Source organism: Melanotaenia boesemani, chromosome 3 (genome assembly GCF_017639745.1).
Source record: "Melanotaenia boesemani isolate fMelBoe1 chromosome 3, fMelBoe1.pri, whole genome shotgun sequence".
Lineage (NCBI taxonomy): Eukaryota > Metazoa > Chordata > Actinopteri > Atheriniformes > Melanotaeniidae > Melanotaenia > Melanotaenia boesemani.
The window spans coordinates 19,527,968-19,543,787 of NC_055684.1; the positions used below are offsets into that span (position 1 = coordinate 19,527,968).

Below are 15,820 nucleotides of genomic sequence, written 5' to 3' on the forward strand. Positions count from 1 at the left end.
CCTGCTGCGAGTCTCCACAGCTTTCCAGAGCTGATGGAGTTGCTGACAGGCCAGCGTAACAGCACTAACAGCTCAGACTGATACGATTCAGGACCATCTTGTTCTTGTGTAGATGAGGAGATTCAGGAGGGGAAAAGTCTTCCAACGTTCTGCTGCCTGCAACATCTTCCAGCAAAGCCGGTTTAGCAGTGGGTCAGTGATGGCCTAGGGAGGCATGCCGTTAGAGGGCCGCACAGACCTCCGTGTGCTAGCCAGAGGTACCCTAACTGCCATTAGGTACTGGGATGAGATTGTCAGACTACAGCATATGCTGCCGCAGTGGGACCTGGTATCCTTCTGATGGATGTCAATGCTCAGCCTCATGTGGCTGGAGTGTGTCAGCAGTTCTGCATGACAAAGGCATTGATGCTATGGACTAGCCTACGAGTTTACCAGACCTGAATCCAGTCAAGCACCGCCGGGAGATCTTGTCTGGTTTCATCCACCACTGCCACATTGCACCACAGGCTGTCCAGGGGTTGACTGTTGCCCTGATCCAAGTCTGGGAGGAGATCCCTCAGGAGAACATCTGTCATCTCATCAGGAGCATGCCCAGATGTTGTAGGGAGTGTATACAGGTACGCAGAGGCCACGCACACTACTTAACCTAATTTCAAATAGTCTTGAGGGATTTCCACAGAAGTTGGTTCAGTCTGTGATCTGATCTTTACACTTTTATTTTGAGTATGATTCTGAGTCGACCTCCACAGGAGGTCGATTTTGATTTCCATTTTGATCGTCATTTTATTTTGTTCTGAACACATTCCGCTATGTATTTAATAAAGATTTTTAACTGTCTGATGAATGTATTTCATTCATCAAGATCTAAGATGTGTTGTTTAAAGGTTCCTTTTATTTCAGCAGTGTACATCGCAGGGAATGAGCTTATACATTATTAGGTTGGCTCAAACCTAATTAGGTCCTGACCTTAAGACAAATTTCAACTAACAAAATTAGATTTCTGTGTCATTTTGGGTGCAGTATAACAGTCTATAAAGGGAGTATTGGAAGTGCATAGACCAAACAACTTCAAAGAGTTTGGTGATCAAGTTATTGTTTGTATAATATGTAGTTTTGGCTCACTGCTGGCATTGATGTAGATTTAAAGTTATGACGATGGCAGTGAAGCACTATATTTTTATGTGCTGCTGCTCATCTCAGATTGAACCTGATTTTTGCCATATCTTACACTCTACATAAAGAAGCCTGAGAGACTGCTTTGATGAAAGGAGAATCTTTCAGTTCTCTGTCATAAGGCTGGGCGATATGGCCTTTAACTGATATCCCTTTCCATCTCTTAAACTTGTAAACTAGATAGTTAGCTTCATTCCAACCAGAAGACAGTGTATGTTTGTATACGATTTTTAAATATAGCCATTTTATATATCCTATGTAAAACGTCCCCAGATAAGTATATTTTGACAGGTGTTAATAATCTAAGTCATCCTTGTGCTAGAGCAATTTATTCCTTCTCAACTAGAGATTTTCTAAATGAAACTAACAAAAAGATGCCACTGGCATTGTGAATGAGTCCAGTAATTAGCATCTTCACAGCATGAGGCTACATGTGCTGGAATGGTGCACTGACTCGGCACACTTAAGGTGGAACCCAGCCAGAGACTCTTTGTTCTGGTCTACTGAGCTGTGGAAGGCAAGGTCCAACTGAGTCAGATGGCTTAATTACGTATACCCAACTATTCTTGCCTCAGGATCAGGCAGGGTATTCTCTATCTTACATCCACTAACAAAGACCATCAATGAGCAGCAGCCTCAGGGGAAGATCCCAGCATCACCAAATAGTCCTCATAGGAAATGATGCTCTGTAGAGGGCGGCGTGGCTCAGTGGGTAGAGTGGTCGTATTGCAGCCTGAGCGTTGCCGGTTCGATCCTCAGCCTGTTGAGCATATGTCGAGGTGTCCCTGAGCAAGACACCAAACCCCGAATTGCTCCTGATGGGTCTTGGTTGAGCACCTTGCATGGCATCTTCCTACATCAGTGTGTGAATCGGTGAATGTGATGTATGATGTAAAGCGCTTTGGGTATCATTCCAGGTACAGAAAAGCGCTATTTAAATACAGACCATTTACCATTTATATCCTCACATTTAACACCCAGTCTCAAAATTGAGTTTTTTTTTTTTTGTTTTTCCCATTAAACCAGTCATTAGTAAGAGATGACCAAGTTCTTAGTTCATTCATTTTTTAAAAATGAAAGGTAAAAATGGATGAAATCAACCAATTTGAACTCTTCTTATAAAAATAAATGAGTCTGGCAGATCTTGCTGGCAAATCTGACAGATCACATCCACCTTGTGTGATTTTTGAAGTTGGTTCAAATTAAATGAATCATCAAGGGTTATTTCTGTCCATTTCGAGGGTTAATGACTCCTATTTTATTTATTTATTTTTTTATTAAAGCTGAACCGCAATGAGTATGGGGTCTATATCATAGACTGTATATAAAAGATGGACAGAAACTCCGTGACGTCACCTGTAGGTTTCTGAAGAGCTGAATTGAGGCTCATTGGGCAGTTCTCAGCGTCGCCATCTTGGCAGCATCACACGTGTCGTCATTCCCGGAAAATCCAAAAATGGGCAAAGAGGTGGAGCTGAGAGGGGGACTGTGAAGGTGGGGGTGGATGATTGACAACCATCAAACTACAAACTGCCTGTAGCTAAGAACTAAACGAGCTAATGGTAGCTAACCAGCTAACAGAGGTAGGCGGGCTAAAACTAAGGTACGCTGTTGCACTCTTCCTTCTTGCCGTGGATATTGGATACATTTCAATCAAAAGGACACACCCCTAATTATGCCGAATTTCAAGATTGAATAACATCCAAACAGGTGACTTAGAAAAAAATTCACCCCCCTCACAGTTGTCATGAAGATGAACTTGACCTATTAATCCTAAAATGGATTTTTGTACCAGGCTTTAAACATGTTTATTTCTGCTGTAAAGTTAGTCTTTTTAATATGGGAATCTATGGGGATTTGCCTAGCGGATGAGGGGTGAACTGCAATGTTTTGCACTTCTGCATGGGCTTCACATTTCACCAGCGGAGGTTGCCATTGGTCTGTACGCATTCAGGCAAACCTTTTGTACACTACTTGGCAAAATCTTTAGTGTGGGAACCTAAAAATCAAGGTGCATACTGATAATTAAATTTTAAACTGATTAGCAGAGTGGTTTAGGTGGCATTTGTATATTTTAAAATTTTATTGTTTATATTTCCTTGGGACAAAAAGCCATTTGCTGGACCACCCTTCATCTGTCTCATCACTGCAGCTCTGTTTTTCTATGGCAAGGCTTTTAGATCCTGAGGCCCCTCATCAAATAGCTCATCAAAACTGAAACACCCCATCGTTGTTATTTTCTATTAGTTTTGACCCTCTCTGCTGCACAGCTCTGTTAGCCAAATGTGAGACTCCAGTCTTGCATTTCTGACTGCATCACCAGCTAATCTATATGCTAATGAGAAGATAATAATCGATGAGGTTTACACATGGTTGCCCCCAATAAATATCACACAGCACTGGCAAATGACTTAAATGGCTATTTTCATATAGCTAGACATTTGGATGGTGTTATCTACCTTATTCCACATAAATGAAATCTTGTGTCATTAAAGAGTGGTTTGAATTCAGCTGCAAAGCTATCCCATTTCACTTTTATGAATGGATACTGTTTTCAATTGTTGTTTTTTACCTTTCAGCAAGTAGATGGTTTGTTGCCTCCCTGCTGTGATCTGAGGCCTCATAGGTTCTTATTTTTATCTTTCTTGTGTTTGGAATAAATAATGTTATTTGAGTGGGGTTGGGTAAAATTTAGTCTAAGATTGTCTTTTGCGGCCTTGTGTTTTACAGCTCCTATTTTTGCATGATAGCCATACTGGTTAACACATTTTTTTGTCTTTTAGTTTAACTTTTGTTTTGCAAATGCTATAATATAGTAGCAAAAGTCTGCTTTCCGTAAAACCTGTGCTTTAAGCCTGCAGCGCCCCCCCCCCCCCCCCCCCCCAAAAAAAAATTTTTTTTTTACTTTCCAGCTTTTCATATCTTGACTAAACAAAATAAATAATATGCAATTGTATGGTTATTATTTTAATGGAATGTCCTTATTAACTTGAATTTGTAGGTTTTAAATGATAATTCAGTTGATAAACAGTATCCATTGGCTTTAAGCATTTAAAAAACATTCAGTGTTTAGGCAGCATAAGAGGGGGAGGAGAAAGACAGTAAAATCATTACCATCATCTTCATTAGAGAGGAGTCCTTTGTCCAATCAGCAAGCTGCTCTGCTAGGGGATTCCATAAGCACCCCATTGGCTGTCGCTAGGATACCACATAATCAGGAGGCTGGCCATAGCCTGGTTGGTAGACTGGGGTGTTGATGCTGGGATGATGAGCTCGCTGTGTGTTGGGGGTTGACGAGAGGGGCTGGGGGTTTGGATATAGCACAGAGACTCCCTCGTACACGCTCACTCAGTCAGCCAACCAGCCTGCCACTCAGTGAGACAGACAAAGACGAGCTACATTGTGCAGGAGGACAGCACACTCCCGGGGGATGGGGCATCATACCCCTGCATCGCGTTGGGGGTGTCGGAGGAGGTAGGGAGCACCAGGGTTGGGGGCGCTTTGTCTCAGGAGCAGAGTATCTCTGCACACACAAATATCCAAAGGCGTACATTTGTAATCTCCTGGCAATTAAAACCTATTAGACATCGGTCGATAAGTGGAGCTGACAAATGCTTTCATGTGGTCTTTTTTATGAGGGTCATCTGAGTGCTATATGTAGACTGAAGGATGGACCCTGACGGAGGAGGCGCTTGCTTATTGTGATATAAGCTCTATAGCGACAGTCAGTCTGTCTGACAGTCTTTTAACAGCTCTCATCATCCTGCTGGCTGTGCTGATTCTCTAGACACAAATCTGACAGTCAGTTCTTGCAGGGTTGTAATACTAGCATGTTTCCTCTTATTGTAGGTGCAAAGTGCTGAAACTGTTAGGATGTTGACAGGCGCAGTGATACTGTTTTTATGCTCTGTCAGGCGTATTGTCTTTACCACTCTCCATTGGTTCTGTTTTTTATTTTAATTTTTTTCTGAAACCAACTGAAACCTAGACTGTGGCTGCAGATGAGGACGTTGAATTTGGGTTTGGAGTGGGGGGTGTTTTCCATTGCACCCCTTCACTAGTGGATGGATGACTTTGCTGAGAGAAACAGGGGTTTAAGCCGTCATTACCAGAGGGGATTCCCTCCCCTCTCCACACATAAGGAGGCAATGGGAGGCAGACTCTGGGATGTAGGCTAATGACTACTTACAGACAGGAAGGTTTTGGCAGCACTGGTGCTTTGTTTACTATCACAAACCCACAAATGCTTAGATTTTAAAATTTTAGTGGTCCAAATATGTATGCATAAATTTTGGATTAGCATTTACATTAATTTGTTGAATTGCTATGGGCATTTTCACTGAGTTTTGTCTGGAATTTTAAATGAATGCTTATTATTCCCTTCAGTATCTCCTTTGAGATTTTTGCCTTGATGCTTTAAAATTTTAATCTTTCATTTCAGTTTCCTCCCTTTTAAGTTGCTTCTAAAGTTTTTTTCTTGAAATGATCCATTTCTCTGTATGCACCAGTCAATCTTAAATATCACCATTTTACTCCGTGATCTATTTTTGTCCAGAACTATTTGTGGCTGTTCTGCTTTTGCTAATTTAAGGAGTAACATATGGTTCAAGAAGACTCCAGTTTAGTTCCAAGTCTCCTTTGTAACAAAAGTGGGCTATAGAGCTTTGCTTTGGCCCTTAATCCTCTCAGCAGAATAACGAGGAGGAAATAGCTTGAGGATGGCAGCAGAATGGCTCCTTATTTAATTACTTCCATCACACCCGCTTTCCCATTCCACCCCATTTTAAATCCTCACCCTATGCACTCAGCCTCAACCCCTCACTTACTCTATTCCCCATGTCGCCAATATAACTTAAACGTGACCACTTCTAACCTAAAAGGTAGCAGTTCGATGCCCAGTTTGTCCTGTAACATCAATTGTCATTTTAGTTGAATCCCTCTCCACCCAGACTCATTAATCTCACCTCTCTCTTGACACCAGTCAAGTTCTTGATGAGTTCTCTTTTTTTTTTTTTTTTTTTTTTTTTTTGTTCTATTAGAACTCAGTTTTATTGAATCCCTCTGACCTTGCTTTGTATATTTGAAATAATTAAATCTTTGCACTTGTGGACGTGATGCTTTCTCTCATTCCATCTTTTGCACACATTCCATCCCTGCTGATGGTCCCTCAGTCTCACTAGCCTAGATAGCTAAAGATGTTTTTCTATTAATGGATAGCAGAGCACCAGATGAGCCTTTTAAAAAGCTCCAATGGAAAGAGCTTTATTCATTCCTCATGTTTGTGACAACAGAAAACAAGTATACATTCTGTTATTAAAATGTTGTTTTCACAACATAAAGTTATTTGAATTGAGTTTAGTAGAGGAAAGATCAAGTGTGTGGGAGAGCATGTGAGTGTGTGTTTGTGGGTTTACATAATTTTTTTTTTATTCGGAATTAATTATTCAGTATTAAATAATTCTAAATTAAAGTATTGTCCTTCGTGTTTACATGGAAATAGTCAGTCTGAATTGAGGTTTACATGGAAAACGTGTTTAATGATCTTTATTCAGTTCAACTTTAAATTCCGAATTTACGTCTAAGAGAAGAAAAGAAACTCCAGTTCCTGCTTCTTCTTGTTCCAAAGACCAAATAATAAGAACCAGTTTCCCTTTGATTTTGATTATAGTTTGAAACAGCAGCTCAACACTAGAATTCTACTTCACCTTCGTCAGCCGAGGAGGAGGGAGATAGAGTACGTGCATCATCGTGACAGGACAAGGAAACGGGCATGCACAGAATGACCGGAATTAATTTAAAGCAGAATGAACGTGTACACGATCCAGGAATTATTCAATTAGGATTTAAAATCAGAATAAACCAGCCACTTACTGCTGATTTAATTTTAATTCAGAATGGTCATTTTAATTCAGAATAAGGTGTTTACAAGATCATTTTAAATCATTTTTAAAGCAGATTTAATTTTTATTCTGAATTAAAAAGGAATTTAAACTCATGTAGGCCGCCGTTATAATTGGTTCGTACTGCTATTATAGGTATTGTTTAGAGCTCGATTTAAAAAAAAAAAGATTAATCAATTTGACACTAATCAAATTTAATTAATCCAATACTGATTCATAAAACTCAGACTGATTAAAAAAAATTAAAAAAAAAAATACATATATATATATATATATATATATATATATATATATATATATATATATATATATATATATATATATATATATATATATATAATTTTTTTTTTTTTCTTCTCCGATGACGACAGTGACCCTATTCACACATGAATTACCGATACTCGGCGAGATCCTAGCATATATACATTATTTAAAGGTTTCCTGTATCGCTTCCATCCACAATCAGCTTCTCTCAACACGTTAATATCAAATTTAGATTTTTAAAATAGCACTCGTAATAATTTTGCTTCTGGACACCTGATGATAAATTTTCAGAAACTTCATAAATCAGAAGGATAAATGGTTTTTGGTGGATTATGTTCATAGCTGTGACAAGACACCTTTATACCCAAAATCAGCTTCTCTCGCCAATTTCATGCCAAATTATTTTCTCATTCACAATTGGATTAAATTCACCTAAAAACTGTTTAGCAGCTTATTACCTCTCACATTAGCAGCACAAGGAGACTTGTATTGTTAGACACCAGGGATGTCAAACTGGTCCTCGAGGGCCACCGTCCTGCAGGATTTAGATGCTTCTGCTCCAACACACCCGATTCACATGAAAGGGATCCAACAGTTTCATGTCAAGGTCTGTACAATGTGAAACAGGGAAACCTCCTAAAACCTGCAGGACAAGATCCCTGACATGCGCTTTACAGATTTATGTCAGGACGTGACTTAAATTCAAATCATTTTAGTTTGGCTCAGCTTGTTCTGCAGTGATTCAAGTTGGTGTTACAAGTAGTGATGTGCTAGCTTCTGAGGTGGTGACCAGCAGATCTTGAACAGAAAGTATCAGAGAGTGTTTATTTTTCCATGCTTTACTGGTCTGGTAAATTCATTATTCTCACATGATCCAGAAGAAGTGTCATAAACCTCTAAAACTCACAATTTCTAATATCTGTTAAGTGAAAATGAGCCATTAAAGAACCACCAAAATGTCAAGGACAACTAAATCAGTGAGTTTCAATCAAAAACAATTTGATTAAACTAACAAAAATAAAATTAAAGCTAGGTCAGATCACACGTCCAACTTTAAATCTGCTGTTTTTGCCATCTTTCACTACCAGTGTCACGTTCCCAGCATGAAACGAAACCATTTGCATTAACACATTTGCATGGACATGACACCAGGACAGCATTTACATGAAGCTCTTTCAGTGGAGTGAAATTAGACTTTAAACTGCAATTTATTTTCAAGTGAAAAATGCTTGTTGTAGACTCTATACATATCTAGCTTTCTGTAAAGTCCCAGACAGCCAAATTCCCAATTCATTCTTTCGAAGCCCAGCTGAAATTTTGGCTTCTACTAGTTCACAAAACCTGTAGAAATCCAGTAAATAATCCAATTTATTTCGGTTTCTTGTGGTGAAACGCATGATCAAAGTTCACCATTTTGCTCACAAGTAATTACTTCAGTTGAATAAGTTATTAAAAGTATTTTACACATTAAGATTTTAATCTTACAAATTTAGGGAAAAAACAAAACAACCTTGAACCTTATGATGAGCCTGATATATTAGGAAGGACAAACACATTTATTACTAATGTTTCATTGGCTTAAAATTATTGTCTGCCATGTTTTGATGTGTGTTTTAGCTTCTGCAACTTTTATCAGTGTTTTCCCTACACGTGAGTTGCATGTAATTGTAGAAACTCACTTTGCAAATTTGTGCTCAAAGAACGTATTGTACGTTGCTGTGCCTTTTCCTCATGTGCTCTCCTTTTTTCTCCCTGTCTTCAAGGCACAGGAGAGCCATTCAGAAGAGCCGGGGGTCAAAGGTGAGAAGAGCAGAGGGCACCATGGAGAGTGAACCCGCGGGCCCTGCCTCTACTGCCAGCAGTACTGGGACCACTTCCACTGCCAACACTACCACCTCCTCCGCCTCCACCACAACCAGCTCTCCCAGCACCACAGCTGTTAGCAGTAGCAGCACCTCTAACCTCACCACTACTGCTTCTGCTACTTCCACTAGCAGCAGTAATAGTAGCAGCAGTAGTACTACTACCACTAGTAGTAACACAAGCAGTAGTAGCACTACAGCAGGAAGACAGGCAGTGCCTCAGATATCAGTTTACAGTGGAATACCTGACCGACAGACAGTGCAGGTGAGTGTCTTGGTGTTTCAAAAAAATTTGGGCCTGGAATATTAAGCTATGGTTGTTCTACTCAGACCACATAAATTTGTCTTTAGCCTTTGCTCTACTGCCCCCTGTTGGTAGTAGCACAACTACATTTAGATTTTTAGATTAACACTTAAACTGTGATAATTTTACTTCTTATTAGAAATAAATGAATGAAATATGAGGATAAAGGAAATCAGAATGATTGGTTATTCCACAGGATCTATCCAGGTTGAAAGAAGGAATGCTGCTTTTCTTTAGTGCTCTTGACCCTTTGACTTCAGGGTAAGCCTCTGCACAGGCTAAGTCTCTGTCTGAATAAGGTCTTCTCAGTTTTTAGTGCTGATGATTTGACAGCAGGATAATTGGAATACTAAGCCCTCCTTTACTGAAACTAAGCTTACTCACAATTAAAAAGCAAACACTGGTCACAAAGCAGACTTCTAAACAAAAATGACTGCTGGCTTTTCTTTTCAGAGGGAGCTGAGAGCATGCATGTGTTCCACCTCTGCTAATTTTGTCCTCATACTTTGAGGTGTTTGTCTGGATGGTTCTGTGACACTGTGGATGGCAGGTCAACATCTTCTCTGGTTACTTGGGAACATGACAGTGGGCGTTTGCAGAGATAAAGGACAACGAGGGTTGTTACTACTGCCTGAAGTTTAGCTGTATTAGGTCAAAGATTTGTTGAGACTTGTCTGGTTCTTTGTTGAGGGGGTTTCTTTACTTGTGTGCTGTGCAATGTGATGTTAGTAATGCTGAGTAGATGTCTCGTTTTGTTTGTAAGATCAGTCTGATGAATTTAAATGCATTCCAGTCAGGATTTATTTTTTTTATTTTCTCAGAATAACAATTATTTTTTATTACTTGTTAGTAGATAAAAACAGCTAGGTCTAAGTCCCAGGTGTTGCTGGCATTTTGATAAATGTAATGTTAAGGTTCTACACTGCACTGTGCAAACTGGTCTTACATTCATTTTCATTTTCGAATGATGCAAATGACTTCAAGGATGTATGTTAAGAGAATGTAGGAAAACGATAGGCACACAAATCCACACTAGAGACTCAGAGCAGTCTGTTTTTGACAACTTTATTGATTTTTTTGCAGGATTTATTCATCGGGGTGATTTTTTTTTTTTTTTAAATGTGAGACATTCAATACATTTAAAAAAAAAAAAAAACAACAACAACAAAAAAAAATCACTAAAACCTTTTACCTAGCCATTTTATGCATGCGTTGTTGTTTTAGCTTTCCCCAACAAGACTGAAAACTAATCAAATCCTTTCTTTTTCAGCATCTATTAATGCCCTTTTACAAGGGGTGGATGCAGTGTTTAAATTAAATTAAAGTTTTAATTTAATTAAAGTTTTAAATTGTTAATTGCACTTAAAAGGAATACACTACTAATAAATTTCACTATAAACCTTTCCCAGTTAATAACACTAATCTGACACCAGGACATTTTGGATCTTTGGGGAAATGTTTCTCTTGTTATTTTAGTCTGTAACACACAAAAATGAATGTTGGTAAGAGAGTTTGTTCTAATTGGCTATTTAGTGTTTTGAATAATTGTACAAGAAGAGAATCAGAAGCTAAAGCTATATGAATGAAACTTTGATCACAGTATTCTTTACACTCTTGTTAATCAAAGATTTCTTACACCTCAGTGTTTCTTTTACAATCAAAAGTTTGACCAAATACTCTAAAGGTAACAGTCACATATCTGCCCTCTACTGTTTTGAATGTATCATGCTGTATTTCATGATAGCAGTTATGAACAAAGACTGTGATAATATGCTATTAAAAAAAATGGGAGATCATCTTTTTTTCCTAAGCAATTATTGCAAATACTATTTGTTTTTTTGTTGGTTTGTTTATTTGACAGTAGTATGAAAGAGCCAGAAACAGCGACTCAGCTGTTTTTCTCTGACCTTATTTACAGGTATTCCAGCAGGCGTTACACAGACAGCCAAATACAGCAGCACAGTATCTGCAGCAGATGTACGCTGCCCAGCAGCAGCATCTGATGTTACAAACTGCTGCCCTCCAGCAGCAGCACAGCCTCAGTACCGCCCAGCTGCAGAGTCTAGCTGCTGTTCAGCAGGTCAGAACATAGACCATGATGATTCTGCTACTGTTGATCTGCTACAACACATATCTCAGAAAATGTACATTTACTGTTTTCCTTCCCATCTCTGTCGCTTTGTGATAGGCCAGCATTGCAGCTGGTCGGCAAACTTCGCAGAATGGTACTTCATCTCAGCAGACAGGGTCTACTCAGGCTACAGTAAGTTTAGCTTTAAGTTATTAGTCTGCTTCATAAAAGCTGGTTAAAGCTTAGGTAATTTTTTTTCTTCCTCACTAATACATTTTGCAGGGACTAAACTCATTTGGCATATGAAGCAGAAGAAGTATTAGCAATTTGCTTTTTTTTTATATCTGAAGTGCTGTGTTGTAGAGTCATGTGTATTAATATTAGCAGATGCATAAAAAGTGTATTAACAAATAATCCTGGTAATTTCTCTCCATAGATCAACCTGACCACCTCCCCAGCAGCAGCTCAGTTGATCAGTCGGGCCCAGAGCATTAGTTCCACCCCCACTAGTATTTCCCAGCAAGCTGTTTTGCTAGGCAGCCAATCCAGCCCCACTCTTACAGCCAGCCAGGCACAGATGTACCTGCGTGCACAGATGGTGAGTGTGCAGAGAAGAGTATAGCCACTGGCACATTTACATGAGGCCACATACATGCATAATCACAGATGCATTCAGAAACCGCTTCAGTAAATGAGTCCAACTCAGCTTGTCTTCCTTCAAGGCTCTAGTGTGCATTGAAAGGATGTTCATGCAACTTCAGAGGAAAGTTTTGAAGTTGCACAAATCCTTGGAAAACATTTCAGAGGTTACAGCTGTTTCCTTTGTTGTCCAGTTGGCATAGATTAACAAAACCCCCTACAGCCATATTCCCAGCGTCTATGTAGATATTTTATTTGATTGCATGTATATATTTGTGTGTGTGTGTGTATATATATATATATATATATATATATATATATATATATGAGAGAGAGAGAGAGACACACACACATATATATAGATGGATGGATGGATGGATGGATAAAATATTCAAATGGTGTAAATATAAAATTGTAATTTAGCTGTTGTTAGTTTCATAAATACTTATAAAATAATGATTATTGATGTCTGAGCTCCATAAAGGGCAAAAATAAGAAAAAAATGCCTTCAACCAAGGGGAAAATATGGGATTTTTTAAAATTCCCTTTCCTTTGTAATTTGCTCATCCATGTCTTCTTTTAATATTCAATTTATGGTACCTTTCAGGCCCAGCAAAGTAACCTAGTACAGGTGGCAAGGAGCCTAGGCCGAGCTGTTCCTCTGTCCCCACAGCTCATCTTCACCCCGGCAGCCACAGTGACAGCTGTCCAGTCAGAGAACACCACACAGACCTCCTCACAGGTTGGCTCATAACACCACATATTACAGAGAGTAGCTGCATCTTTCATGGATTTTTATAACAAATACAAATGTCACTGAAACTAGCATCATATTTTAATATATTAAGCAGATCAGTTATACCTAAAGAATTAACTTAAAACTTACTAAATAGCAACTGAATATACATGTCATTGTTTTGCTTTAGCTATTTAAACTTGTTCTTAACAAAATTCTAAAAGAGTTATAAAAAAATTCTCCATCTGTTTCTCTTAAGAACCAGGTCCAAAATCTGGCTATTCGTGGCCAGCAGGGGGCGACCACGTCTTCCTCTCAGACTCAGACCTTGCAGGCTCTCAGTCTGAAACAGAGTCCAGTGCCCATTCAGCCAGCCTCACTGATCAAGAATCCCAGCCAAGGGACCCAAGCCTCTGCAGGGGGAAAGGCTGGTTCCTCCGACGGCCTCTGCGATGGAGGAAAGAAGGGGGACAATGCAGCAGTCACAGAAGTTCGAGCTTTAAACATGAGTCGCAGTGTCACATCTGTCAATGCTCAGCCTCTGATTGCTCCGGGTAAGCGAAGCTTGTGTTTCCCAAAATGTGTAAGCTGGTATTAAAAAAAGCCTTCACAACATTCAGTCACCCTTTTAGGCTTTCGTTTTAATACTGAAAAAATATTTTAAAAGGCAAACAGTAATTAGAAGTGTTTAGAGGGGTCCTGGGAATGGCTATGTTTACTTCTGTCAATAGAAAATATAAACGTTTAATTCTGCTGTGAAATTATGCACAACAGATGTTCATGTTCCCCAGAGGATGAATCCTGATGACCTTAGGAGACTTTTCTGCCTTTAGTAGATCTTCTCTTATTTAGTAAAATGCCTAATTAGGCTATTTTTTTACAGCCCTTAGGCCATTTTTAGTACTGTTCCTGAATGCATCATGTGTGAACACAGACTGAGCTTTCCAGCTGCTCTCAAGTCTCCTGCCATGTCCTCTATAAAAACAAAGCGTCAATCTTGTTTCTTTTGACAAGGGGAGTTGACAGTCTATCAGTCCAAGGGGAGTCCGAAATGTGAGCAGTCCATATATTTCGAAGGTTTGACATTACTTCTGTCCAGACACAAACTACTCAAAAATACCGTCTGATGTTTGTTTTCATTTTAGCTGGCAGACAAATTAAACAGCAAGATTTTCTGCCAGCCGATGCATGCTCCTGCTTGTCACAGATGTACATTTCAAACCTTAAGCTAAAGCTGAGGTTTCAGGAAGCAGTCAGTCATACACATGCAGAAATGTGGTTTTGAGTTTGTAATAAGATTAGACGAGAAAGTATTTACACTTAGTATTTTTAGGAGCTCTCTTCTGGTTGTGAGTGTGGCATGTCAGGGCCTGCATCGCAGATCCATCCGTTCACTAAAGGGGTGAAACCAGGCGTATTAAAGACTGTGTTGGGTTGTGCCTGGAACAGTCCAGCTGCTTTGTGAAATAGAAGCTGTTAAAGGCACACTGCCACACAAGTGTGTTTTTAAACCACTTATCTAAATATGAATGGCTATAAATGTGCCAGTAGAACAAGCTGATGAAGGCAAATTAAGTCCAGTTTGTTTACAGAATAAGCCCCTTTTGTTGTATTTCTTCATTCTTCAGAGCATCCTGATGAAACATCAAATTTGTTTAATGGCAGGAAATAATTTGTGTGTGCAAATCTACCATATTCAGTGTTTCCCTCAGGTCCACAGCCTTTGGGTTTGTTTGACTGACACAAACAGCAAAAAGAACTGCAGGGTGATACCCCCTGTGCTGAAATAGAGACACGGTAACCTATGTAATAATATAATAATTATCCATTTTAAGAACGCAAGCACACATAAGTTATAGTTACAGTCAGGACCATAAAACATGACCTCTAACTTTTTTATAGGAAAAAATGCTGCTTAAGTGAAGCATAAGATGTAAAACTGAACTCAACCATAGAAAATTCTCTGCAAACAGAAAATAGACAGGAACTACTTGAAATCCTTTAAAAGGAATGCATGTGAACAGCACCAATTAAAACCGTTTAAGAGTTTGTATTTAAAATCTATTTATGACGAACAAGAGCTTGTAAGACCAGTGTGCTATGCACTGTTCAGAATAAACCTGACCATTTTTATTTATTTAAACTGGGGCAATATGATTGAAAATGTTTTTTCACACAAAAGATTAAACCATGTGCTGAAGGCTGGATCTGTAGGATGACAGCATAATACAGAATAAAAATTAATAAATACAGTTTTCAGAGATATAAAGCCTACTGGACACATATGTAAAATAAAATATAAACATCCCTTGCCCTCAAAACACAATAACTTCCATTCATGCACCATAGAAGAGTATTATCAAATTTCTTGCTTACAAGTTCTATAACATTCTTAACTCAACAGTTTAGCTTAATGGGACACAATTTGATATCTAAAGAAATAGTATTGTCCAAGTTATCTGATTTTATTTTCAGCCTTGTGACACCCAGGAACCTAACAGCAGGACAGACTAACCTGCTTTAAGCTAAATTAGCTTCTGTATTTTCTGCGCTACTTACTACTGTTTTGTTCTCTTTTTTTTTTTTTTTTCCACTTTTTGCCAGGGGTGTAGAGCCTGTTCAGGGAGCTCAGCCGATCACTGTCATTGCAAATTCTGTATTTTGTCACTGCTCTGTAGCATTAGCTGGTCGGCCCATTCTGGCCCCAGTCTACAGCATTTGCCTGGTATGCCTGTTGACAAACGACGCCTCTAATCTGATCATGGCACGCTGGTATAACCACTGTTACTTTGCCAAAACTAAAGAAAACAATAATACACAAATTTATTTAATTTTAGCAGCGAAGTTACCAAAGGCTAAACAGGAAATTGG

The 15,820-nt window shown here is 39.0% G+C and overlaps 1 protein-coding gene across 2 annotated transcripts in view; it reads left to right on the forward strand.

Moving 5' to 3' along the window:
- Positions 1-15,820, forward strand: part of phc2b (polyhomeotic homolog 2b (Drosophila)) — a 35,378-nt gene that overhangs the window by 3,051 nt on the left and 16,507 nt on the right. The window contains exons 1-7 of one of the 2 annotated variants that reach the window (XM_041979521.1): positions 4,530-4,647; positions 9,101-9,464; positions 11,422-11,583; positions 11,692-11,766; positions 12,011-12,172; positions 12,821-12,955; positions 13,209-13,503. In XM_041979521.1, the coding sequence (XP_041835455.1) occupies positions 4,604-4,647; positions 9,101-9,464; positions 11,422-11,583; positions 11,692-11,766; positions 12,011-12,172; positions 12,821-12,955; positions 13,209-13,503 (1,237 nt within the window). In that variant the 5' untranslated portion in view covers positions 4,530-4,603. Of the gene's footprint in view, positions 1-4,529; positions 4,648-9,100; positions 9,465-11,421; positions 11,584-11,691; positions 11,767-12,010; positions 12,173-12,820; positions 12,956-13,208; positions 13,504-15,820 lie in introns of those variants that run through there. The other variant, XM_041979522.1, reaches the window with a different exon arrangement.